The sequence below is a fragment of the Lutjanus erythropterus genome, chromosome 23 (assembly GCF_056507025.1).
Source record: "Lutjanus erythropterus isolate fLutEry1 chromosome 23, fLutEry1.hap2, whole genome shotgun sequence".
Lineage (NCBI taxonomy): Eukaryota > Metazoa > Chordata > Actinopteri > Lutjaniformes > Lutjanidae > Lutjanus > Lutjanus erythropterus.
Genome location: NC_139339.1, coordinates 7,119,464 through 7,146,176, shown reverse-complemented (window position 1 = coordinate 7,146,176; position 26,713 = coordinate 7,119,464). Strand labels below are relative to the sequence as shown.

General features: G+C 40.7%; 1 protein-coding gene across 6 annotated transcripts in view; it reads right to left on the bottom strand.

Moving 5' to 3' along the window:
• Nucleotides 1–23,375, bottom strand: part of slc24a2a (solute carrier family 24 member 2a) — a 57,227-nt gene extending 33,852 nt beyond the window's left edge. For 5 of the 6 annotated variants that reach the window (XM_084712206.1, XM_084712209.1, XM_084712210.1 and 2 more), the window contains exons 1-2: nucleotides 22,580–23,375; nucleotides 19,831–20,911 (exon numbers count right to left, since the gene is read on the bottom strand). In XM_084712206.1, the coding sequence (XP_084568332.1) occupies nucleotides 19,831–20,733 (903 nt within the window). In that variant the 5' untranslated portion in view covers nucleotides 20,734–20,911; nucleotides 22,580–23,375. The remainder of the gene's footprint in view (nucleotides 1–19,830; nucleotides 20,912–22,579) is intronic. The other variant, XM_084712207.1, reaches the window with a different exon arrangement.
• Nucleotides 23,376–26,713: the final 3,338 nt, after the last annotated feature.

The following is a 26,713-nucleotide window of genomic DNA, read 5'->3' as shown; positions in this document are numbered from 1 at the left end:
GTGTTACGGAGAATTATCGATGAAGCGTGTGACATCATGCAGAAATACTTCCGCTTTCACCACTCAAATTGCCCACAGCTTAAAGGGGAAGGGGAGGGGGGAGGGGGGAGGGGCTTTCGGAGGAATCTGAGTAAACTGGTGAAAAGCAGAGCTGGAAGTCCTGACTTTCGAACATCAGCGACGGATTATAGGGCTTCTCGTATGCAATCTGAGCGCACAAAAGGGGTCTATTTCTGGATGAATTTGATTTGCATTTCCTTTATACTTTGACATCCAAGCCAAATTACACAGGAGAATAATAGCTTTTTTTTAACACACTTTTTAGTTTTCCAATGTTGTAGCTGTGCGAGATCCTTCAAATCCTTAATATACTCCTCAATATACCCTAGATATACAATGAATTATGATAACAGCAATCAGTATTACATTTTATAAATCTTATGAGCCACTTTCCATATCATTTCCACTTAATTTCCTTTTCAGCACTGCTTGGTTTCAGAGAGTTTGCAGGGAATTAAAGTCCAGAATTTAAATGCGGCTCACACAAAAGCAGCGACCATCACTGGGGATACTGCTTCTCATTGTCACACTTTTTTCTACTGTCAATGAAACTCACCATCCACTGCAACTTCCACTTGCAATAAAGTAATCCTCTAAAACTCAAGTGGCATCATGTAAATGTTTTGGGATCCTCACCAGTACTGCGCTGAATGAATCATCTCATTAATACAGTGAGAGAGTTGGACAGCTGTCAGGATACTTGGTTGCCAATTTGATATGTGTTGCAAATGGGAAAAAGTCGAATTTTACAGTTGCATGAGACTGTAAGTCATAAGTCATATCTCCAATGACAATGCACATCACATGGCAGTCGGTCAAAGCTGGTGTCATCATAAATAAATAACAAATAAGGCTGTATTTTCCAAACCAAATGGTGACTTTGAGTTTGACATTTTTGCTGTAAGTCTCCAGTGTGAAAAGTTGTAGCCAGACACACGTCGAATACATTAAGCATGTGAAGTAAAACAGATCAGTTTGTTAATATAAAACCACTGTGATCGTAACGCTAATTTCCATTAGCAGGTTAAAGGCATTTCCCATTATATGTTAGCATCCAGCTAACTGACTGGTGATAATTATATTTAAAAAATGTAAGACTCAATCATGATACTAAAGAGAATCATTTTTTTCTTTCACCCCTAAAAACTACAGGTATGGCCAAAATGTAGCATGTAGTATTCAGTATGCAAACAAAGTATAAACTTACTTCATCCCACAATGCAAAAAAGTGTGTATAATGCGAAGATTAGCAGTTTTGTGAAAATTGATGGCGAATTACAAATGTGCTCCAACTTAGCAACTGCTACTCAGCTAGCCAGTCCCGCTCACAGACTCCTCTTTCCCCACAGTCACACAGACAACTGCAGCAACACCGTGGACGACTTCAGCAAAGGAAAGCCAGGCCCTCTAAGATATTTTTAATTTTCTTAACTCTGTTATTCTCTCATTACATTTGGGTCACATTTTACTGAAATTATGCAGCTATGGCCAAGGGGGAAATGTTCACATTGTATCCAAAAATGCACAAAAATACCAATCAGTAGCAAGTCTTACGAAAATGCACCTAGTTTGATTGAAGTAAGGAAAACAAACATGACGTTGTGCTTCAAAAGCAACATTTATACTTAGAAAACTAGCTCCAACCCATGTTACTTTTGCAGTGAAGTAATGCAACAAATCTAGTTCCTTCCAGTCCGTTCAAAAGCTATTGACAGACAGTATTTTCATGGTTGTGACAAGGTAATGCAGAGGAGAATTAAGTGCACGAGCCAAAACTTAAGCCTGACAGACAGGCTCATATGAACATTACAGTAGATCTCACATTTCATGCATCATAAATCCTGCCATATTGAAACTGTACTGTAAATCAGGGATACTCAACTTGCTTTTCCAGGGGCCACTTTTGCAAAATGACAAAAGGAGAAAGGCCAGTTAATGAATATGACTTATAAGACAAAATGAAAAATATTCATCAGTAACTCATCCTTCATTGAAATCCTTTGTTTTCAAATTAACCAACTTATTAATTTAACTTATTAACTAAATTAATTTGGTACAAGGACTGACACTAGGCCTGTATTAAAGACAGATATTTTACTACATTTAATAGCTGCAACTGCATTTTAGCAGTAAATGTTTAGGTCACATTTTGAAGAGTTAGATAACATTTAGAGCCCTTTCAATACTAGATTTTTGGGGCTGACGCCAATATTAAGTGGCAAAAAAATTCTGATATTGATACATTGGCCATTTTTCCGATATAAAATCCAAAATTACATCTAAGCACTGAAACAGCAAATTTCACTGGTACTTTTAATAATTAACTACAACTATAGCTAATAAATAAATAGCTCTTTTAGTGTGTGTAGACTAATATTCAATTTCCTAAGTAACAGCCAAGGAACACTGTTGAACATTTACTAGTACATAAACAAACAAAAAAATCCCAATAATCTCTTTACTTTCATTGTGAATAGGAAATTAATTGGAGGGCCACCCAGCACACTGTTGGGTGCACAGATTTGGCCCACGGGCTGCAAGTTGAGTATCGCCGCTCTACATAAAGCATCTGTGTGCGCCTGTGTATGTAAAGATATGTGAAAGCCAGGCTGCCTGCCTGGCTTGTTAAGCGAACTTGAAAAGTGAAATCTTGCACAGCTCCGGGCGTTCGCCACCACGTGCTTACAGTAGGCAGCCTGTCTGTCAGAGCATGACAGGACACCCTTCGAGATTTGTCCATCTAGATTCATCGCGTTAGAGCTAAACTGTTGAGCAGCACGACTGAGCAGCATCTTCCTCCGTCTCTGCCCCCACTCCCCACCCCACCCCCTTTTGCCTGGAGACGATAATGATGATCTTCAAGGAAAGGAGGGAAAAGATGCACAACAAGTCAAGAAGCCATCCACTTGCTAATTAGTAACCCCTTCATTTTTCTAACAAGCAGAACTAATTACAGGATCTGCCACGACGCTGATTTCCCACAAGGCAATGCTCACCAGGACTAAGCCAAAATTGCTTCCTCTTACTCCCCCCTCCCATGAACCAATCAGACTCAGGCTTTTGGGAGGCAAAAAGTGCTGTGTCATTTTTGCAAGTGAATGTAATCACATAAAGCTGGGTTTGATCAGAACAAGTCATTTTTGTGATTTCCCTGTCAGAGCTCCATGTGCTTGTAGTGTGTTGTAAAGTTTCTGAATCTTGAGTTAATAATAATAATAATGATGCTCTAAAAGATTCAATTTAGATCATGCATGTGCAACGTAATGTTTAAGCTGAGTAAATACAAGAGGTGTAATAATAACCTCCTGCAGACCCGATCAAATCTGTAGTTTCTTGTTGCCGTCAGATCTGAGCTGCTTTTGATCTGCAGACGGAGAAAACAATAAAAGGCTGAACAGGGTTCTTTGGGTTTTTTTTATGATTGTAGCAAACGGTGAACAAAAAGTTTCTTCCAGCAGTCGACATTTATATTCCGCAGCGTGTCCGCTGTGCTCCTGCTGCAGCACGCTCTGCCCCAGATTTTTTTTAGCCGCCCTCTCCTGTTTATCTGCATGTCCTCGGAGTTTTTGATAAAGTTATTTCTTGTATTTTGTTTGGGTACAGCTATAACGGTGCTGGTGCAACTGCCTGCTGCAAGATTTTCATTTTACAGAGAGAGCAACTCAATTGTTGACAGTGGTCCAGGTCTAATTGCCCCGAGGCAACTGGGCAGTCCTGCCTTTGTTTTTTTTTTTTCCAGGTATTGGTCATAGAGATAATACATCTACAGTGTAGATCCACAGTACTTTTTGTTTTCTCAGTATTGCTGCAGTATTCTTGTTTATTCTACCATCCACTGATGATGTATGTCTACATACATTCATGAATAGCAACAAACTTATTGCAACACTCTTAACACTTTTGTCACCTTACTTTTCTCTTGCACATAATCCTCATTTTAATATATTTATGCAACATATAATGTATCCATATATAAAAGGACTTATACATTCCTAAAGTGCCATTTGTCACAAGGTAATGCATAATGTGTGCACTCATCTTTTCATGCAAGAGATAATGTACAGTGAGCAGGTCATTATATGCAAAATAAACCCTGACTGGGTGATGCAGGATTGCAATAACGACCTGCTCACTGTACATTATCCTGCTTATTACATGGCTACCTCCAAAAAACAATGATTTGACGCAATGTTTTTAGACATTTTAATTTGGAAATGTCACATATTTTAGCTTTAACATCTATTAGACAGTGAAACATCATGAAGACAGACAGAGCACTGAGTTATTATGCTATAAGAACCTTATAGCAGTAACATTAGAATTTATGTCGCTAGTAACTTCTGCACCGTAACGACTGCATAAATTTAGCAGAGAGAAAGAGCGGACGGAGAAGGAAGCAGAAATCTGTTATTGTAAAATAAAATCTGAAAAAAAAGGTCTCTGAATATAAATGTCTCTGAATGTGAAGAACGCACATCATAAGAATGTTTAGTTTCTTTTAAGGTGATCCCAATGTAATCGTAGAGGAAACACTGTACCTAAATGGGATGAGAAAACTGGAGCCATCAGAGGCTGAAAGGTGGAGGCATCTGGCAGCATTTGTGCTCGAGCTGCTCACGAGTGTAAACCAAAACCAAGACACGGTACTATGCTGCAATAACTTCACCTGGATACTGAGACTGTTGTCAGAATCATTAGTGAACAGGAACTGTCCCACAACACTTTAAATAGTTCAAGGTAATTGCTGAGTAAACATGCTTGCTTCCCGACCTGGGCTAGTTTTGACTGGTCCCAAATCTAATATGCAAGGCATGCTGGTACGCATACTGAAGACACTGTGGGACAGGATGTCTGAAGACCTGATTTGTCTGTCAATACAAATGGAACCAGAAGGCTCATACTTTTAATGGACTAAATGGACCAGGAGCACACACTTGATATGTGCAAAATTTAAGTTCATTATTATTTTAAATCCAATTGGTCAGTTTTTATTCGTCCTATTTTAATGGCTGGGTCAACAAATCCCAAAACAACATTATGTTAGTCCATCACTCAATAGAGTGCTGCAGGGATGATGTACTTTTGTAGGCCAGTCTGGAAGTTACCGTCACTCTGGTTCCATTGACAAAAAGGCAATGGGATCTTCCATTGGATTTTGGATTAGTGGAGAAAACAAGCGCTATGGCAAACAAACGCTAATGATACTTACACGACTTACTGACACAATGGATGATCTATGCTTGCTTATTAACCTCATTAAGTTTCAGACTTGGCCCTAAACTGCTTCAAGCTTCCTGTCCTTGCCTGAACCTGCCATGGCTTTATCGTCCTCAGAGTCAGAGTCCTGGTCGGAGGCGCTGTCACCTCAGTACTGTATTCCCAGTCGTCAAACCAGCCTCCGCTGATCTCATAAATATATAGCAGCAGCGCACTTTAGTTTTTAGCACACAAGTGTTGTTTTTTTGCATTTGTTTGGAACTATTTTAAGCTGCGGATCAATACACGTTTCAGTCAACAGTGGACTTAATGAGAGAGAGGAATTTCTGTTATTAGGATCTGGTTGTGGTCTTTTCAGGGGATCTGATGACATTAAGAAACTCAGAAACACAGCTCCTTTAGATCAGGTTAAATTTAGCTTTGCAGTTAAATCCTACTTAAATATTAATTAGCAAAGCCCACATCATCAACGGTGTTCCATCTACGCAGCAACTATTACTTTGTGGCACCTCTTTCACATAATCCTGACCGCTGACTTGCTTTGTTGTTCTGTTGCACTGTCAGCAGGTTAGCTGACAGTCATGTCCTATATCTGAGTCAAAGAGCACACACAGAGGACCCTTATCTTAGAGAGGAGGAGGAGGAGGTGGAAGCTTCCTGTTGGCCAGTCAGCCTGCCCAGTCACAATGAGCACAGACGGGGTAATATGCTGATTGAGCCCTTTCAGGTCACCTTGGTGGTCTTCGAGTGGGGATGGGGGTGAGGGGGCAGCCTCACGCATCACTCGTCCGCCAGTGATGGACATAAGTGGTAACCCTCTTGGACGAGAACAGAGGAGGAGAGGCTTTCAGCGGATTCACCGAGCCCCAGAGCGTTTTCTAATTAGCTCATTAGAGACCGTCTGATTGCAATCACTTCCATTTTAAGAGTTTACTCTCTTAAATCTAAAATTCTGGGTGGTTATCTGCACCGTGTCAGGTCCTCCTGCAGCCCTGAGATCTATACAGCAGACATCACCACCCCGGATTTCACAAATTACAGATATTGCATGAACCACAACTCTCAGAGCTGATGTAATGTTCAGCTGCTGCAGCTTAGTGAGGCTGATGCTGAGGGTCAAAAATCCCCCCGAGGAAGGAGTTAAGCATGTAAGGCCTCGGCCAGTCCTCGGCCACGTCCAGCCATATGCACCGTTTCCATTCTAGCCGTGGTTGTGTGTCATTTCATACACCCACGAGATAGGGATCTCGGTGCCCTTCACATGATGCTTTTACAGTGCAGTTACATTAGCTAATTCGACCCTGCTTTCAAAAATAGCCCTTGATCGATAAGACTTTCAGTTTCTTGCAAGCCTCGACGTTTCACCTTCAGGCTCTCCCTTAGAAAAAAAAAAAAAAACAGCAATCTCTTATTTCAAGTTTTCCAGAATTTCTGTGCAACAACAGCTGGCTTTACTAAATCTGGACAGACGTATGTCTTGACCTTTGCGGCCTTGAGATACCTAAATAGACTAATAATCACGTCATTCGCTAAAAATATGTTCGTGAAATAAAATTATCTTGGACTCTAAAACTACACCAGCTCGTATCACATCTGATGATCTGAATACCTGCTAGCATCGGGAGCTAAAATTACCCTGGAGGTTCAAACAATAGAGAAATCAGAGAGAAATGGCCTCCAATGAAGACAGCAGTTACAGCTGGAGCCAGAGATATTCAGGCTGTCGAGGTCACATCAAAATGTGCACTCATTAAGCATTACTGAGTAACAGCTTCATGATCCAGGCCTACTGAGATTCACTTCTCTGCGTGGGCCATTAAAATGTGGCAGCTTTGAACAATCTGGCAATTCGTGTCTATGCCAGTTAGAGTTGGGCGATTAAACGAACACACTGGCATTTGTTGAGTACGTCGCTTGTTGTTTTGGTGATTTTTTTTTTCAGTAATTAGTTTAACGATCTTTTCCCCAAATAACGAGCGAGAGACGCCGCTTCCAGAACCAGAGAACGAATGAGAGCAAAACTGCCCACAGAGCCAGAATATTTTCACATTTAATGAGGTGAATTTTGAATTTATTTTGATCAAACCAGAGTTGGTGATTGTTGGAACAGTGGAAAGACTAACCAAGAATGTTTTGGCTAGTTTTATTTTGCTCTCCTGTTGAGTTTGAATGAAGAGTTCTTTATAAAAAAAGGCAATTAAGGAAGTCTTAGTTCAGTAAAGGAGAACACCTCGGATTCATAAAGTGTGCAATTGCATTTAATGATGATATCTGGTGTAAGAATATTTCCATTCTTAACATTTTATGAGTTTGTTCATTTACTGGATGTAGCATACGTACATAGCATTCTTGTGGCACGCACTCCTACATGTACATATATATATGTATATATACCAGTAATCGCCAGTTGCTTGGCTGTTGGTCGGTTGGAAAACTTTCTTCCATATCACCCGAGGTAGCATCTTTGCACAGCTGTCCGCATGACCTGGTTCAGGAAACCACACTATACTTGTGGGATGACCTGGATTTCGTCCAAAGTCTTCCCCTTGTCGCAGAGCTACGAGTGGCCTTAAAAAGAGCGCTATACGGAGCAGTTGTAACCCTAAACTACATAATGGCATGACTCATGCGCATCACCAAACAAACACACATTTATTGAGCTATTCACTGGGTATTATGGGTAGCTCTTGTTGCCAGGAGTGATGGTGAAAGATGACATCACTGCTTTTCACATAAATGCATCAGAAGAAGAGGCACTGAAGGTGAGGTTCAGAGAAAAGAAATAAAACGCATGACTACAGCCATTATTACTTAAAGGTGCTGCAGAGCAGTGAAGTAGAGATGGTGCTGTCCATGGTGCTGCACCAAGGACAAACACTGTCAAATGTGACTGAATCTGAGCAGAAAACAAACACACGAAGAGCTGCAGCTACTATTACCTTTATATTTACGCACAGTTTTCAAATCTGGGATCTATGACATCGAGAACAAGTGTTTTGCCACCAGAATGAAGTCGAGAGAGAGATAAAGCCAATCAAATGACACCAACAAACTGATGTGTTCTAGCTGCTGGTTGCAGGAATTGTCATTCCTTTAAAACAGTGAGCCAACAGGATTTTGACAAATAATACAAACATGAAGAAAACGAGATGTATTGTACACAAGCAAGTACCCCTTGGGGTAACTAGTACCTCCATTTGAGGAACACTGGACTAGAAAACTTTATGTACATTAACAAGTAGCTTTTATTTCCTTATCAGTCAATCTGCGGATTATTTTCTTGATTAATTGCTAAAGTGTTTGGTCAATAAAATGTCAAAAAAAATTGTGACAATGTCCCTAACATTTTCCCAAAACACAAGTTATCATATCAAGTTGCTTATCAGATGGATTTGTTAAATACTCAGTTTTGATTGGTCAATTACAACATCATAAGGTTGCAACACATTGCTATGAAGAACAGACCATTGCTATGGATGCAGTTCCATAAAATCATTTTAAAATCAATATTTTATTTTTCTGCTAAGTGATCATGTAATAATCTGGATAATGCACAGTGTTAGGGTTTATTTTGCAATAATGACCTGCTCACTCATCATAATCCCTTATTTAATTTATTTCACAACACACAAAACCCCCAAATATTCAGTTTGCTACTGTAGATACGTGAAAACCCAAAACATTTACATTTGCGAACTTGCAACCAAGCAATTTTGGACTTGATTGTCAATGTTGTTTATTTGTCTCATACTAAAAAAAAAGCAGTATCTGAAATTGAAAGTGCAGGTGGATATGCAGTTTGCAGTTTGATTCAATGTTGATTAAAGAAGGGACATTTCTGTGCAGAAATTCACTTGGAAGTGATTGGTATCAGGGGCAAGTGCACATTTCCTGTTGTTTACGTAAACACGTCTGAAGTGGACCAACTCACGACGGCTCTACTTTGCATGTACAATAGTCTTTTTGGAGAAAAAATAATAAGCTTTATTGTTTTACTTATTCTTTTTAGAACAGACGTCATTGTGCTTTGGATAATTACACAGACACGGTAATACGTGACAGTGTGACCTTCAGACCATTAACAACACTGAGGAGGCAGTGAAGAGCCGCTGTTCGCTCCGATAAGAATGGAGGGGGGGAAGCCAAAATAGTACAATAACCGATCGAGGACGACATAAAAAGCAGCCATCAGCACCTGTGATGCAAATGAGAACTTCGCTTGCACAATTATTACCGCTGAATGCAATTAAATTGGATTTGGACAAAAGCAGGCCGCAGCCAAGAGAGCTCGCAGAACAAATGTAGACAACAGAAGAGAGATGGCGAAAGAAGCGACTCTGGCTCAAAAGCCCTCCACCGTCGTGTCTTTAAACGTGACACAGTGTGTTTTTTATTGGCCCGTTTCTGTATTCTTTATCTATATTGACTGGTCTAACAGCCCAAACACAAGGTAAAACCTCCCAAACCTAATTACTGGCTCAACAGTAGCCCTCCCCTCCCCTCCCTCTTTCCTTAGACAAGGAGCCACAGCTGGAACAGATGATAAAACTTGGACTCCTCATCGTCATGGTGAGATCAAAGTCACAGGATTTCTATTTTTAAATTATTGGACTCCGGCTCCGTTGACGATGGCTGAGCTGAAGCGCCAAAACGATTCTGTTTCTCTCTGTAGTGGATATACACTTTACGGAGGTGCGTGCACACCCACGTGCATATATGACCTTAACGCTACACGACTGACGACTCCGCTTGGCAAACTACACTCTTAGAAATAAGGGTTCTTCCTGGAGGGCTGAGGTTCTACCCAGAACCAGAAGAGCTCTCCGTAGAACCTCTGATAGGCCTTATCCACCACCATGGAACTGGCATTTCCAGAAAAAACTAAACTGGTACAGAAGCCGAAAGTTGGTTCCCAGCTGGAACCAAAAAATAGCAGGTTTTTCCTTAGGAACCAAAGTGGGTGCCTCACAGTCTATTGGCTGTTGTGCAGTGTGTTCTACATCCTTGATTATAATGGTTCTGCACATAACTGGCAGAAATGAGACCTGGTTAGACAAAAATCTGACCAGTGCAAGAACCAGAGCTTATTTGGTGGAGAAGAGCCTTGACTTAACTCTTATAAAGGTTACACTTGCAACCCTCTCAGAAAGCTTATGACAGGAACCAGAAAGGGTTCTCCTACGGGGACAAGCCGAGGAACCCTTTATGGTTCTAGTTAGCACCTTTATTTTCTAAGAGTCCAGGCGTCAAACCATCAGCACTGGTGTTTTTCCTCTACCTTCTGACACGTGACATTATGCCTCGTCTTTGTTGTAGAGAGCTTCTGTTTCATTGTTTCAACCTATCCTTCAGTAACCTTGGGTCTGCATGGAGCTTTATAAACTTCCAACTATTTTTCATTCAATTTTTTACCAAGGTCACTTCTACAACTCTCCCTTTAAAAGGATATAAGCACAAATACTCACTACTTTTACAGAAATACACAGTACAAATCAAGGACAAGGGCACATACTGTATAAATGATACCACGAAAAGAAACCCTTTCATTTTCAAGTGACAATAGCCCACAATCTGTACTATGATTAAAAGTAAAGTTAACGTTTATTGGTATACCAACCACACTTTTACTATAATTAAAACTGAGTATTTCAACAGGATTTCCTAGAAATTAGCTTGACAACTGTTTTTATTACAGCAAAATCCAAAATCCAAATCCAAAAGAAGCAATCTGAAGCAGATGTAGTTTATCATTTGCTGAGTTCAGCAGTGCACATCTGGATTTTGCTGAAAATTAGGCTGACATCCGTCATAATGGGAGATAATCCCACGAACACGTCACACGACTAAAATACACAGCTAGTGTCAAAGTTCAAGCAGTGCAGCCTGGTATTACAGAGCATGAGGTGGGCGTTTTGCTTGGATTGGGCCGGATAAAAATTAAAAAAAAACAAGCAGCATGAAGCACCGTGTTTTGTGTGTGAATATACAGAAGGCGCACAGCGTCAGCTCTGGTGCCCGAACGTCCACATGCACAGGGAGGAAACGCAGTCTGCTCCCTGCACGGAACCCGCCTTGTAACTGATCTTTGAAGCGCATCCTGATGGAAGATCTCGCCTCCGTGACGCTATTTATAGCTTGGTAATACATCAGAGGTCGCACCTTCCATCTCAGCAGAACCAACATCTGCCTCGATACACACTGGCTTATCCAGCATTGACGATAGCAGGCATCTAATGTTGTGGTTGGATGCAGAATCCAACCTGCCCTCCAATCTGCAAGCTCCATTTATTTCAACAAGTAGGGGAGAACGGGGTAGTTGTGACATTTTTTTTACATTTTCCTTCATAACTTACATACTACTTTGATACACTAGTCATCTTTTGATATAAAAAAAAACATTGCTGTCAGGCAGAAACCTTGATACTTTTAAGCGAGGGAAGGGAAAAAGAATATTTCATATTAATCCACTGTATCACAAATAAAAGCACACTTCAAAGTAATCTTTAATCATTACTCCTGTAGTACCTAATAATGTTACTGAAGATTTTTTGTGTCTGTATGGTTTAAAGTCTTTTAGATTTCATGCATCAAATGCATTCAAAGCAAAAGTCTATTTCTGTTTTTGCAGATGACCAGGAAACTATTGTTGTGGTAACTATATTTTAATTATCTGAATAAAATTAAAAGAAATTTTACATTTGAATTTAGTGAAATGTGTTCATTTTCTTGCAACAAAGACAAACAGGATGTTTACAGTGAGCCATGTGGCTCAGAGGCAATTACAACACAGTGTGACGATTGCCCCTGATCTTGCAGCCATGATAAAATCTCTAGCAACACCAATATTAGCATAATTTGTTCATGTAAATTTTTAACCAGCAACTTGAGATAAAATAGATGTGACAAAAAATACTGCAGGTTGCATACCTCAAAATTATTTTCTGTCGTTCTTTTTTGCCAATAGAGAAAATCCTACTGAGCATGTGCAGAGTAAGTGTCATCACTCTAGCTTGCTTTTAATTCAGTGTGTTACAATTGCCCCCGGTCTCCCCTATACGACTTCTGGTTTTGTTTGACGCAGATTTTTAAATGTCATGCTATTACTTATGAATTATTTAATTTACTGATTCTAACACTGAGATCACACTCATGTGGACTGATGTAATGATCTAGCACAATCAAATTTAGCTTAATTGCTAATTGTAAGCTGATATTCACTGTTGAACTACTAGCTGTTTGTCATTTTAAAGGAAGAGCGTGGCCACATCTGTACACACGTCACAGAGAGACTTTGACTTCATTATCATTACTGGCAGACTTCTAGTGTGTCACCGTGATCATAACAAGCAGAAGGGGGCTCGTCACTCCCCTGTCTTTCATAAAACTGTCGTCCGCAAAGTGCTGGCTAATCTGATCTGCCCGAGCCAGTATTTTCAAACACAGCCAGTCAGTCCATCAGCCAAACAATGAGAGAGGCCACAAGATAACAAGATAAGCCAGGGTCGGCCTGGTGAGGTGGTCCCGAGGAAGGGGCGGCGGGGGGATGAACATATGATGAAAGACCCTACTAATGCCATGTACAGCCAGAGCAAGCATTCACTGCTGCAGTTCTTAATAAATCTGACTTTATGCCATGTAAGTCCTCTTTAAAAGAGGTTTTGAAAGGGTAAAATCTATCACAATCGCCACAAAACAAAAGTGCTACAGATTGGAATGGAAAAATGCTACTTTTCTTCTCCTTAGTCGCTGTGGAGTGTGGTTAAGATGCCAGCATTGATTGGCTTGGCTTACTGATCCGTTCTTTTTTTTTTTTTGTGCTCAGACAGAAAAAGAAAAGGGCTGGACAAATGATTGCTTCAGTGGGACACCATCAGCATGCAAAGCCAACTCTAGTACACATTCATCTGTTGCTTTTCCAGTGAAAAATGGCTGAAGCACAGAAAACCCAGAGCTGGTGATATTCACGCTCCTCCATCTTGCGCTGCCTTGATCTTCCAAGCCTGCGAGGCAAAAGTAGGAGCCTCCAGCTCTAATGTGACCTTGAACTGTGTCTCCACAGTCAGCGCAATGAGGATTTACAGCGTGTGGGTGTGAGATACGTTCAGATGCTGCAGAAAGGCCTCGTGTCTTCATCGGTGACCCCCTCGGCCACCCTGCACATACCAAGTGTTCAGTAATCAGACCTTTGTGCATCGACTCTGGCCCGTTAAGTCACCGACCACGCCACCAGTCTAAGAGGCTTAGCTGTGAGCGAACGTGCAACAATTAAGAGAAGCGATACAGTAAAATGACGCCATCTTTGACCTTTGAGGCCCTGTAGCTCATAGGGCCAAGATGTGCAACACTGTAGTCACCCTATGGCATTAATGCACAGGAGATGCAAGCAGCTGACGTGACAAGATAGCAGTAGCGCTCTACACATACTGCAAAAAGAGCAAAAACAGACAACTACAGCATCATAAATGCACAAAAAAGTGAATATTTAAAGATTTATAAGCATAGTATTTGCCGTAGGAATTTTGCAATGGATTATCTTGCACCGCACTATTGTTCTAAACAGGCCTCTGGCAGCCTTCTGAAGCCATTTCCTCTAAAGTCAGTACGAAGTCTGTATTTTTAAAGGTGCTGTGAGCAACTCACTGCCACTACAGATCCAAATACACCACCAGCATCTCAGACCAAAACAAATGCATGCCTTGTTTACTCAATGAAGGTGGGAGGCAAACATATTTTGGTACCATTTTGCTTTAATACAAGAACATTTGTGACCACACCTCAGCCATTTTGGGCCCCTCTTGGAAAGAGAGCCTCTCGAAACTCAAACCAGTCTGTCAAACTAGGAAGTTCAAATCAAATATGGGTCAAAATTATGCTACTGCAGTGCCTATTTAGTGCATCAAATGATTTCACAAACATAGTTGTGTAAATTTAGCTGTAATACATCATAAAATTGTAACCAGGCAGCAGCCATTTTGAGCCCCTCTTGGAAACGAAGCATCCTGAATCTCCAAACAGCAGTGCTGCTCAAATATTATCCTACTTACTGTTTTCAGTAACATATTTTAGTGTATTATTTAGTGTACTGTTTAGCTGTAATGCCTGAAAGGTTGTAAGCAGGCGGCCGCCATTTTTGGTCCACTTTTTAAATGGAGGCTCCTGAAACTCTGACCAAACTGTCAAACCAGGCAGTGCTGATCAAATGTGGATCAAGATTTTGCTTCTACATTGTTCTTTTCTTGCTTAAAATGTTTTCATAAACGTATTTTAGTGTAACGTTCAGCTGTAATAAGAAAGATTGTAACCAGGTGGTGCCCATTTTGGGTCCAGTTTCCACCAGAGACTCTTGAAATGCAACTCAAACTGTCAAAATGGACAATGTTGATCAAACATGGATCAAGATTTTGGTTCTAAATTGCCCTTTTCTTGATTAAAATGTTTTCAGAAACATAGGCTGGTGTACCATTAGCTGTAATAAGAAAAATTGTAACCAGGCGGCCACCATTTTGGGTCTAATTTCCAACAAATTCAGATCTGCATTGTCGCCCAAGAAGACACCATTACTCTACTGTATCTTTACATAACAAATAGTTGTTTTCTGACCACCAGTGAGGCTGAATGTAGCATCTCACACCTTTAAATAATGACACCATAAACTAGTTTCTCAATGTAATCTCATGCTTCTTAGTAAACTGACATGTACCAAAGACACACATCAAAAGTAGACAACAGCAGGTAAAATGCAGCCAGACTACGGTGTCGTGTCTCATAAGAAATGGGATGGCAGAGGTGGCGACCTAACTCGCTGGGCTAAGGCAGACTGCCCTTGTTGTGAGATTAACCAGCAGCTAAGCGCTCATTAGGTAAACAAAGGTATTAGGCACCAATCAAGCCAGAGCTAATAGGTAAATACATCCTTCCAACATCTGTTTGGGTCAAAGATGAACAACATCACATGTCATGCACTGGGATCACTCTCTCTCTACGCTGAAAGAGTTCATTAAATTACTTCAACAATTTTGAGCTACAGCTGCTTTTATCGATATTTTTATATGAACAATGGATCAAATGACTATGTGTGTGTGAAAGGGGTCATAGTGACGAATCAGCAGACAATTGTCACCCGACTCTACTGTTCCCCTAATGTCTTTCAGCCCATTGTTTGGGTTTTATGGCCCACGATTTACTGTCTGGTTCACTCTCACTGTACTGCAGCAGGCAGCTCTTCACAATAAGCTCTAAAAAAACAACTGCATGCTACCTGCTCGCCAACAAACATCAGACAGCAAAGTTAGCGACTAGCTGGTGAATAAAGTGGAGCATTTAGCAGAGAGAGTCACATATTTCTCATAGGAATTGGTGGAGACCAAAAATAGAGCTAAAAGAATAATATATAATTCATCAGGTAGCCAGAAATACAACTTCAAATGAATGCTAATGTCGCTAACTGTGTAAATATGTAACTGTCTGACATATAACCACCTTTATTGCATTTACAGCGTGCTTCTTCTGTCGCCAAATAGCCAAAAAGAAAAAGATTAATAAAGGTTCAAGCATATATAAGTATTGATACTTCACTGGCAGCTTCGTATGTGTCTGTGATGCGTCTGCATGGTTGCCATATTGGAGAGGTCAAAATCTGCTAGTAAATAACGCCTAAATTATGCTGTAGTGCAATGCTAGTTCTTTGTTTTTTGTTTTTTTTTTTTAGAAAAATGAGAAATTGAACATGAGACTCATTACTTTTCTTCAAGCAGCTCTATGCCCAAATATTAGCCTTCTGCATAGCAACAATATCCAATCATTTTTATAATATTTTGACTCTCAAATATTTTATTTTCATTGTCATTTATTCACATTAAACACTGACACATACAAGACAACTTTTGGAGAAACTCATAAAAATGAATGTGATATGCTGAAAAGAACCGCCTTTGCTATCCTATTGTGCTGTAATTCTAAGTCAGTCTAAGTACAGGGCATTATGGAGCATTCATGGTTGTGTTAACTGGATTGAGAGATTATTGCAGATTACATTTTATGAGGTTGACCACTTAACTGCTATAAAACAATGGCTTTAAATAGACCAAGTATCTCCGGTGAGATCTGACAGTTCTGTTTGTGTTGTATTGATAATGTCACACCTCAACCCTGGGGAAAAAAAAAAAAGACACCACTGATCTGTCAAATGATCGAAAAGCAAACTCTCACCATTTAATGCTATGCCTAAAGCTAAGGCATTACTTTCTAGAAAATAAGAGAAACAAAGCCGTCTATTTTTACATTACCGGGAGCAGGACAAACAAGTTACACAAAAGAAACTTTTCATGTCAATAAAAAAAAAAAAAAAAACACAGAATGCTGTACATGCGGTTATGTAATGAGATGAGAGGCAGCGGTCACACAGTCCAAAACTGATGACTGCTAAATGCATCACACTGCTGTCCATGTTACTCTCAAAACCGAACTTTAAATGGTATTTATAGCATACGTATGTTGTTGACTTACACACTTCGAGCGACACTACTTCTGTTCTGCCGCTGACTGTGCTGTGTTTCTGTCTATGGCAGCAATGGGGACATCCCAATATCATAATGCATGAAATAATCTCAGGGAAGCCCATTTTAATCAAGTGTTTAGTTCAAGGGCATGGCGTCAAATGACATCCTATTGTCCTTACAATGCAATACTTTACACCTGAACAGTAATGTATGGAGGATTAAGGACACCTTGGAGCTCAGTCATGCCAGGGACATGATTAAAAAAGCTGTTCTCGGCTCATGGCGTTGAATGTCGCTTAAAAATAGAAAAGACCCGGGCCCTCCATCATTTTGCGTGACTCTTTCACGAGTTAACTCGCTCATCCTTGTCTTCGCCCGGCCGCTTTACTCTCCGTCGGTCATGTATGAACTCACACACACGCACACGCCTGGTAAATTGCCAATTAAATCTCACTTGTGTCTTTAAATACACGTCCCCAAAGTGTCAAAGCTTGGTTAAAAAAAGGGTGTTTAGATGATTATATTCTAATAATATTTGTGCCTTTCTAGTTCTATTAACCCTGCAGACCCACACCGCAAAATAAAAGAGGTTAACTCACAACCTACATCTGGTAAAATAATAGCTTTTTACTCTAAAGCTGGGTTGCACCAAGAAGGATTCATTTTTTTAAATAATGACCTAACTTTTTATGTTGCATTTAAACTATATCAAAAATAAGAGATTAAATCTAAGCCTCTCTTTAAACGTTTAGTTTTCACTCTGATATTTTGGTGCAACAGACATAAATTCAATCTAGGGTTAAAATGGGAGGTTTAACTTTTAAAATGGCTGCCTTTGTGGAAAGAATTGAACAAAAATAATTCTCTACAGAGACATCATGAGCACGCTATCCAACTTGCTCGCTTGCTTGTAATGTTAACATTTTAGCTAACTAGCAAACAAGCTAACATTTTGTAAAAAAGAGTTAATATTTAACATTTAAAAGTCATATTTACTAGATCCCAGCACCCAAATTTACTTTCTGTTCATTTATTTATTTTAATTTGGGTTAGCAAGCCTCTCCATATTGATTAAACTATTTAATTTTGGTTAAGATGACTAAACTTGGACTTACTAACTGGAAAATTAGTTTTGTATTGTGCAACAGGGCTCTACTTAATTTTAAATCTAGACTAATCCAAGGTTAAATTCATCTATGTTGGAGCAACCCACAGAGTTTTTACACCTTTAATTCATTAATTTTGTGCATTTCGTGTTTTCAAAGCAAGGTGCTGAGAGGTGCAAGAGAGAGGAGAAGCTAAATCTGCCGTTAGCGTCACAGGAGACGAGACATGATGGCGGGGTTTGATCGACTCATCTGTCTCACACTATTTTTTCCCCCCATCAAAAGTTGTTTTTCATCACACACACACACACACACACGATTCTGTTGGACAAAGTACCCAGAATCCATTGCAGCTCAAGGTCACCTGAGTCCTTCTCTGGCACTCAGCCTGTGCACCTCAGTTCTCACTCTTTTCTTGCATGCAAGCCCTAAATCAAAATTAGTATGGCAGAAATAGGACATGGAGAAAATAACTACTTTCATGTTTGCTTTTTAAAGAGGGGCTTTAATTTTAGCGTTGTGGTTTACACACTGCATATCAAACGGCGACGCTGCCTTCCTCAAGAGTTACCCCCTCCCCACCATTGTGTAACCTGCAGTTTAAATATCCTTTATGTACTTAGAATAAATCCAGATTTAATTAAAGCTTTACAATGCAACTTTCTCAAAATTTCATTTCCATTTCATGTAACAAAGGAAATCTAAATCCGTCCAGATAATCTCTACACCAGTATCAAATTGCACTGCAGTGTCTTTTGCCCTCAAGTGTCATTGAGGGAGCGAATGTTGAAGTAACACAATGATTTCTACTGTTTTTGCTCAATAACAGAAATGCTGGATACTCCACAGACAAAAAGTGAAATATTGCACTGAATGGCTGTACATGAAGAACCTCCCCTGAGAACAAACATGGAGGAACAACCAAGACAACCACAGCCCGCCCGAAGCCGTCTTACTGTATGTCAAGCTGTATGTGATTTATGTGTTTACGCAACAATTTAAAAGACAATGTTTACGTGGGAAATCTTTAACTGGAGGGGAAAAAATAGCTCCTCAGATTTTCCGAGGGATTTGTTTGTCAGACCGGGACACAATTTGTAGAGCTTAACCCAGAATTACACATTTGACTCTGTTTTATTAATCCCACAATGGAATACTGTATGCCAGCCTTGTGCAGCATCGCTTGAACCGCATTAACGCACAATGGTCAGTTCAACTGTTGAAGGTACTTTACTGTCATTTTCCTCATTCTGAAGTAATGAGCATGTGTTGTCTTTTAAAACACACGTTTGGCATTAGTTGTTGTACACTGAATGATCTAAGAGTGTGGGGCATCGGTGAGACACTGGTCTCATTTTGAAAATGGTCATTAGATTCACGAGTAGGGCGACTATTGTCATTATCGATTACGCTGCTGATTATTTTCACAAGTAATTTATCAATCATATAGTCTATTAGATGTCAAAAAACTGTGAAAAATGTTCATGTCAGGCTCAAAGGCCCCAAAGGGACTCTTCAAATGGCTTCTTTTGTCCAACCAACAGTCCAAAACTCTTCATCTGCTATCATAAATGGCAAAGAAAAGCAGTAAATCCTCACATTCAAGAACCTGGACGGCAAATGTTTGACACAGATTATCAAAATAGTTGGCAACAAATCTCGTGTCAACTGATCATTGCAGCTCTATTGATGGGAACAAAAAAGATGCATGGTATTGTCAAAGTTAAAGCCTGCCTTCATTAATATCAGCTGCATGATATGAGTAAAAGGATGAGTGTGTGCTTCCATGCCAGAGGAGACACTGAAGGTCATGTCTATTCACCAAAATACTAAAACACCTACTGTAAGTCCTAAAAGTCTGACATTTTCTTTAAGATTGTTTTTTTCAGAGGAGATGGTGGTGAAGGGAAGTGGGAGAAAAAAACATACAGTTTAAGAAACCAACTCACCTTGGGCTGAACTTCCACTTCTACCACTTGGTTCTTGTTCATGCAATCTTTGACGAAGCCCTCGACTTTGCTGTTGAACTTCATGAAGATCACGTAGGCGGCGTAGCCCGAGAGCAGCGTGACACTTTCCCAGATGGAGATGAAGTTATCCAGGAAGAAGATGATGAGCAAGATCAGATCCAGGATGTAGAAGGAGACGTCGCGGAAAAGGGGCCACCACGTCAGGTTGAGGATCTCTTTGGAGAAGATGGCACACATCCCGATCACGAAGAGGATGTTGAAGACGGCCGAGCCCACGATGGTCCCGATGCCCACATTGCTGTGCGAGATGAAGACGCCGATGATGGAGGTGAAGAGCTCGGGGGCCGAGCCGCCCGCCGCCATAAACGTGGCGCCCGCTACGTCGTCTGAAATGGTCAGCTTCTCCGTGATGACCGTCAGTGCTGGGACGAAGAACTCGTCGCACACTATGGCTAAGGCAATGAACATGTAGATCATGCCAAACATGTGGAGGATCACCGCTCCTTGGCGCCTCTCCTCAAGGGTGAAAATGTCCGGCGGGTACTCCCCCTGGCTCTCGTTGCTATCTGCGGTAGATTTCATGGCTATTGGCATGTCGGCTGACCCGTTGGGGTCCCTCTGAGGTGGGGTGAAAAGCAGAGTCCTGTGGGGCGCCGACTGGTGGAGACTCTCCTGGGGGAGCACTGGCTCATTGAGACCCCCCGAGCTCCAGGTCAAGGCACTGATGGAGACGGCACTTACGGCCACCAGGCTGAAAACGAACCCCAAGATTCGCACTGGCCTCAGCTTTTTCCGCAGGCACCGGTGGCCCTGCCGCTTACAGGCAGCGCCCAATATGGGCCTCCGCTCTAGAGAATCCATGCTGGGTTGATCTGAACCCATGTCTGTGCAGCTCGTGGTGTCCTCACTCTCAAAGGCTTGGTAGACAGGGGGGAGAGCGGGGAGCGGGTTTTTACCGGAGACAATGCATGGCGTTGTCTTTGGCTTCAAATGAGTTGAAGAGATTGTAGGTGCTTTCCAGGGTCTGGTTTGCCAAATGATGTCTTCATATTAGCCTCTGCTGGATGATGTCAAAAGAACGAAGGAAAAATTCATTATTTAGGCAGAAAGAAACTCAACACAATATGATGAGATTAAAAATGCTGTTTGGATGTTGAGTTCATGATGTTTATTGTAAAGATCCTGTGTAGCTTCCCAGTAGATGTGTCACAATACCATAATTTTTAACTTTGACACAATACGAATACAAAAATGATACTCAATACCTCCATCAATACTACGGCAAAAAGAAAAAAAAGTCAGAGGCAAAAAATAGCAACCACCGCACAGAAAAATTTACTGAACACTCTGGTTTTGCTGGTTTCATTGGAAAATAATGATATACCAGAATATTTCGATCGTGCTTTCATAGCTTTGGCACTTTTGATACAATAATTAACTGATACTGTATTGTTTTAAATATGTGGTATTGATAAATTATTGAAACAAAGTTCAATGAAAGACAGAACTAAGCAATTAGTTGATTAATCGATACTGTAATCATCAAAAAGTTCGTCTTTCTCAGTTTTTGTTACTGCAATCTATCATGTAAAACATTTATTAGACTTTTTTATAACATTACAATTAGATTAACTAGTAATGTGCAATGGACAATTCATTTACGACCTTTCTTAATGATTAATATTCAAAAATAGCCCACAAAATGTAACAAATAGCGACTAGATTAACCAATAATCACTCTCACTGTGGAAAAGTTAGCTACAAATCAGGACTAATCTTCTCCTGACCACTGCCAAATAAAATAGCTATGTGTAGATATTTGCAAATAAAATTAAGACGTATATTGCCAATCACTGCACAGTGCTGATGGGACATGTGGAATCCCCGTTTTAAAATGCATATTTAGTGCCTTTACTGAGTTAAAAAATCATCCCATGGTCTCAGGATTGTCATTTACTCATGGTCAAAATTGCTCTTTTTATCACTTTTTATTGTTAGTTGTATTTACTGTCTTATTTGATTGTAAAGTTTGGCTTGTAAACACAACGTTTTATTGTTATTACTCTCTCACAGCAAACGTAAATGTAAAAAAATAAATCAAAAATGTATAATATCTTGTTAGTTTGAACATTTCTGCACGCAGCTTAAGTGAAACAGTCAGTTGTAGTCGTTAGAATGACATTAGCTGCACATCACAAAGTGCATTCAAGTATTTTTTGCATAAATTCACATCTCAAGCTGCTGCAGCAAACAGACTGAAAAACTTACACGGACGGACGATTCTGCAGGTTTAACGATTTTTATTTCGATTTCATGCAAGTTGCGGTCAAAAAAAAAAACAAGAAAGAAAGAAAATCGCAAACCTGCTGTTTTTACCTGGTAAAATATCAGAAAAAGAGAAGGCCGACGGTCACTTGGCTGCAGTCAGTGAACACGTTAAAGGCTGTGACGCTGCTGCTGCTCAGGTGAAAGCAGACAAAAAAAAACACAAAAAACAAAACACATCCCTGTCCTGTTTGACTTTTACATGATGCTGCCGCCTTTGAGCTGAGACACAGCAGCTCCGCTGACAACTCTTCTCCCTGTCTGCCCTTCAGTAATAATGCCTTCGCCCTTTCAGCTGTATCATCACCAAACAAACAGCTACCCATCATCACCAGCCGACGACCAACAAAAAAAAAAAAAACAGCCCCAACATGTAGTTTCCCCGGCTGCGGACATGCCTTACCTTTGACAGAGGCGAGAGGGAAACAGCCGCACGGCACCGCAGCGGGGTGAAATTAGGAAATCCTCTCCGGTGCCCTCTTGCTCTCATTGAGCAAAAAATGTGACCGGTGTCCGCTCTCCGACGACAGAGGAGGAGCTTTGGACGAGAAAAAAAATGCTTTTCCAACTGCGCTCACCTCTCTGCCTCACAGCAGCAGCAGCAGCAGCATCCCTCCCGTCTCGGATGAGAGGAGGAGATGAAAAAAAAAAACACACACACACACCCGGTCGAAAATACCTTGCTAATGTAGCAGAATATTGTGCTGGGCTGGGCGGACCACGTGATGAAGCGGGTGGTTTATTAATAAAGCCAGGTAGACAGCAGCAGCGTATCCTTTCCCGCTGGGTTCACACGGTGGGGGCTTTGGTGATGTTGCGTTTTGAGGGAGGAGTTGCCGTGGTTACACAGCAAAGGCAGCATTTCCACTGATTTTTTTTTTTTTTTTTTATGATGATGATGATGATGATGATGACGGAACAGGTGGATAAGCTTCAGCTCAGTTGCTGATTTATGTGCACGCCTTCAGGTCATTTCAAGGTTATATGCGAGTGGTGGAGCCCTCTCTCAAAGAAAACACTGTAGTATGCAGTGCAGCATCATTCACTCTATGCAGCCGTACATCTTTACACTTGGGCTCCAGTGTAGTATTTCATTAAAGCCATGTTTTCACATTAAAATGTCAGACGTCAGCCTGTTGGGTTTTCTTGCTGGTTAGGAAATAATGAGCAATTTGAAGCAGCCACTTAAAGCTCTGAGACATGGGCATTGCTATGATATGTTACTTTTCCACATAAAAATGCCTAAAAAAGAGAGAGTTGTGTGCTTGCATTATCGAACATGTTCTCAACAACTGCCAAACCCAGCAAAATCCGCAGTTTATTCAAGGCAACAATCCGTTTCTCATTAACAATTGCTAGCAGAAAATCATGGTCCTACACGTATGTTTCCACCGCAGAAACTTTCAAATTAAGTTCTGGGGACATTGTTGTAGTCACAGAGGTATAAAACCTGGACGGTGCATTGAACGTTTCGACCCATTGCCGCAAAAGTCAGCATTGCTGCCATACTGGTCCCGTCAAGACTGGGTTGTTAACAAATACATGTAAACAGGGGATCTACAGTTTTCTGGATAAAAAGCACTAATATTTTGGCATTTCTCAGCTCATTTTTAATGACTCATATTGAAGGGTCTGTTTTTCAAACTCACTCCACGTAGATCATGAACCCTTGAATATGAACATGACTCACTGAACTTTTTAGTGCCTTTGTCCAGCAAAAACGCAGGTCACCCGTTTACTTGTATGTATTTACAGGCCAGTCTTGATGGCATCAATATGACGGCAGTGCTGACGTACAATCCACAGGAAAATGCTGAGCTAGTGCATATTTGTCTATGATTTTAGCCCCCAGAATGTGCCTGCTCGGGGTGATAGTACTTTACAAAGCTAATGGTCTTTTTGGAGGTGGGGCTTACAGCGCTAAACACATCTTGTTCATCGTGTTTTGACACATCAACATGGAGTTACAGCAGAAAGCATGCAACAGATGAACCGACAACCAGACAAGGCTTTAGTGAGCATTTGTGCAGTGTCGCACAAATAATGATGCCCGTCTGACGGTTTATATGGTGTCACTGTGGGCAAAAATGGTGGGTAAAAACAGATGCAGCACAGATTTTTATATGCATGCAGACTAATTTGCCTCATCGGGTCATTAAGCCGCAGTGGAAGCACAGTCTGAAGGGACCTTTTAGTTCCTTGAAAAGTTCCTGGCACTGAAAGTTGTGTGTACTTTGGGTCAAAACATTGTTTACCACAACTTTATTTTTGCACTTTGACTTTTTACGGATTAAACAAACAAGATAGAGTCTAACTAGTGATCTTTAGAAGTGGTGGTAGGTACCTTTTTCTTCTGATTTCTGATATGCAAACAGAGCCTTTGTATGACATAACCATCATCCATACAGCCTCAGCCCCGCAGGTCGCCATGTTTCCCCCTCATGTCAGACGAAGCCTCCAACCACTTAGCATTAGTCGACAGGCCAGACCCTGTTGGATAGACACAGACACGCAATCTCTACACAGTGTGATAAAGTATGTGTGACACTAATGGCCTGGTGCTGTATAATAAATCATGATTCAGTGACCTCATTGATTGGCCCCTCTCCTCTGCTCTCATCTCCTCCCCACTGTAGCTGCCGCTTGTTACCTAACAGGAAACACAGAGGACGACAGCATTAACTTACCTCACATTATCAATAGTCAGATGTTTTCTCACTACTAGGTATCCATATTGAGTTTTCTAGTTAAATTAGCTGATTTGGCTGCACTTGCAATAATGAAAGCCCTCTGAAGGTCCTAATTGAATAATATACCTTATTAAAAAGTTCCTGAAAGCAATATTTTGACATTATGGGCAATTAGTTTAGCGTGATGAGAAGATGAATACAACATCTATCCAATAAATACAAGGCTGCAGTAAGTAGCTTAGCAAAAAGAGTGGAAACAGCCAACTTAATCTGTAAATCTGTAAAAAAAAAAAAAAAAAAAAAGTGTTAAAAAGATAAAAAAAAAAAAAAAAAAAAGATACTACTAAAACAGTATGTGAGATTTATTGGTATGTCTGAAACGTGGTGTGTAAGGTGCATATTGTTTCCAGCAGAATATTACAGTATATACGCACTGGCCACTAATCTGGCATAAATATCCCACAATGCAATGCAGCAATTGCGACAACAGCTACAACATAACAACGGCAGGCAGCAAACAAGGAAACTCTGGCATAACACAGCAATTTAGATGCAAGTTTTCACGTCACTAGTCATAATATAGTTTTAAAATTAGTTAATTGTTAGCGCAGGTTGCCATGGTTACCCATCTCAAGGCTCTCAAGAAGTTACGCGCTGAGCGCTGCGGCCAAAAAGGTACTTGTATTACACAAAAGTATGTAGAACAATAGTACGTAATTTTGGTAAATGGTGCACAGTATGTGGTTTGTGATGCAGCGCAGGTCTACGCTGGGAGCAGTGATGTCCAGAAGTTGACGTTGCTAAGCAACCAGCCAAGCTAAACGAATGCTGGCTGTAGCCTTATATTGATTGGACAGCTATGACGGTGGTATTGATCTCGCTGTCTAACTTTTGGCGAGAAGTCAAAACAACAGTATTTCCCAACACGTCGAACTGTTCCTTTAAGCATGAAGACCTAATCACAGGATCAAAATGCACTCTCGAGTCCAGCAAGCGAAATGCTCTCACACCCCAAAGCCCAGACGGCTATTCATTTTGTTGCAGTGTGAGTGAGTTTGATTGCCTCGCTACATCCATAATGCATTGGTCTTCATACTGGAGCTATCGCCACTGGGTCTCATCGCCAACTAGTCCCAGCCACTTTTTTTTCCGCAGCAACAAACTGGTGGCTGTCCTGCCAAGCTGATTAAAATGAGGAGAATGAATGAACACATGCAGTACATCATTGATTTTACACATGAAGTCATGATCGGTATTACTCACCCTGTGAAAACAGTGGTATAATGTCCTCTGGCTCTGGAGGAAGCTTTCAGAGGTTTGAAAAAAAAAAACACTGGTGATGATGTAGTGATGTCATGAGGGACATCTCAGCTTGGGCTTGAGACGTGACATTTTTTAGAGAAGGCCTTCACCATAAACCTGCAATGTGGGGTTTGAAAGAAGAATTTAGAAGTCAATAGTGGTTTAACTAAAGAGAAAATTGGGTTGCATCATGGGAAACGTAGGATCCAGAATTTTGGGAGCTTATCCTACAATAAAAATGAAATGTAGGCATAGACTTTTGGGGGCTAGAGGGGACAGGTATTCTTCAATATTTAGAAAATGTGCTTTTGTCTCCCCAGATAGAAAGAATGGAAGTAGCAGAGGGCATTTATTTTGACAAACCCCTTGAAACCTTTCAATGCCCTATATTCCATTATGTTTTGAACTGATGCCTGCTGTCTGAATTGTGTGTTTCCTTCACACAAATAAGGATATTCCCACAATAAAATGATGTAGAAAATCAACAAGTGTACAATTATCACAGCAGCCATAATAGGAAATTGTAGGGTAAAGACTGGTCTTAC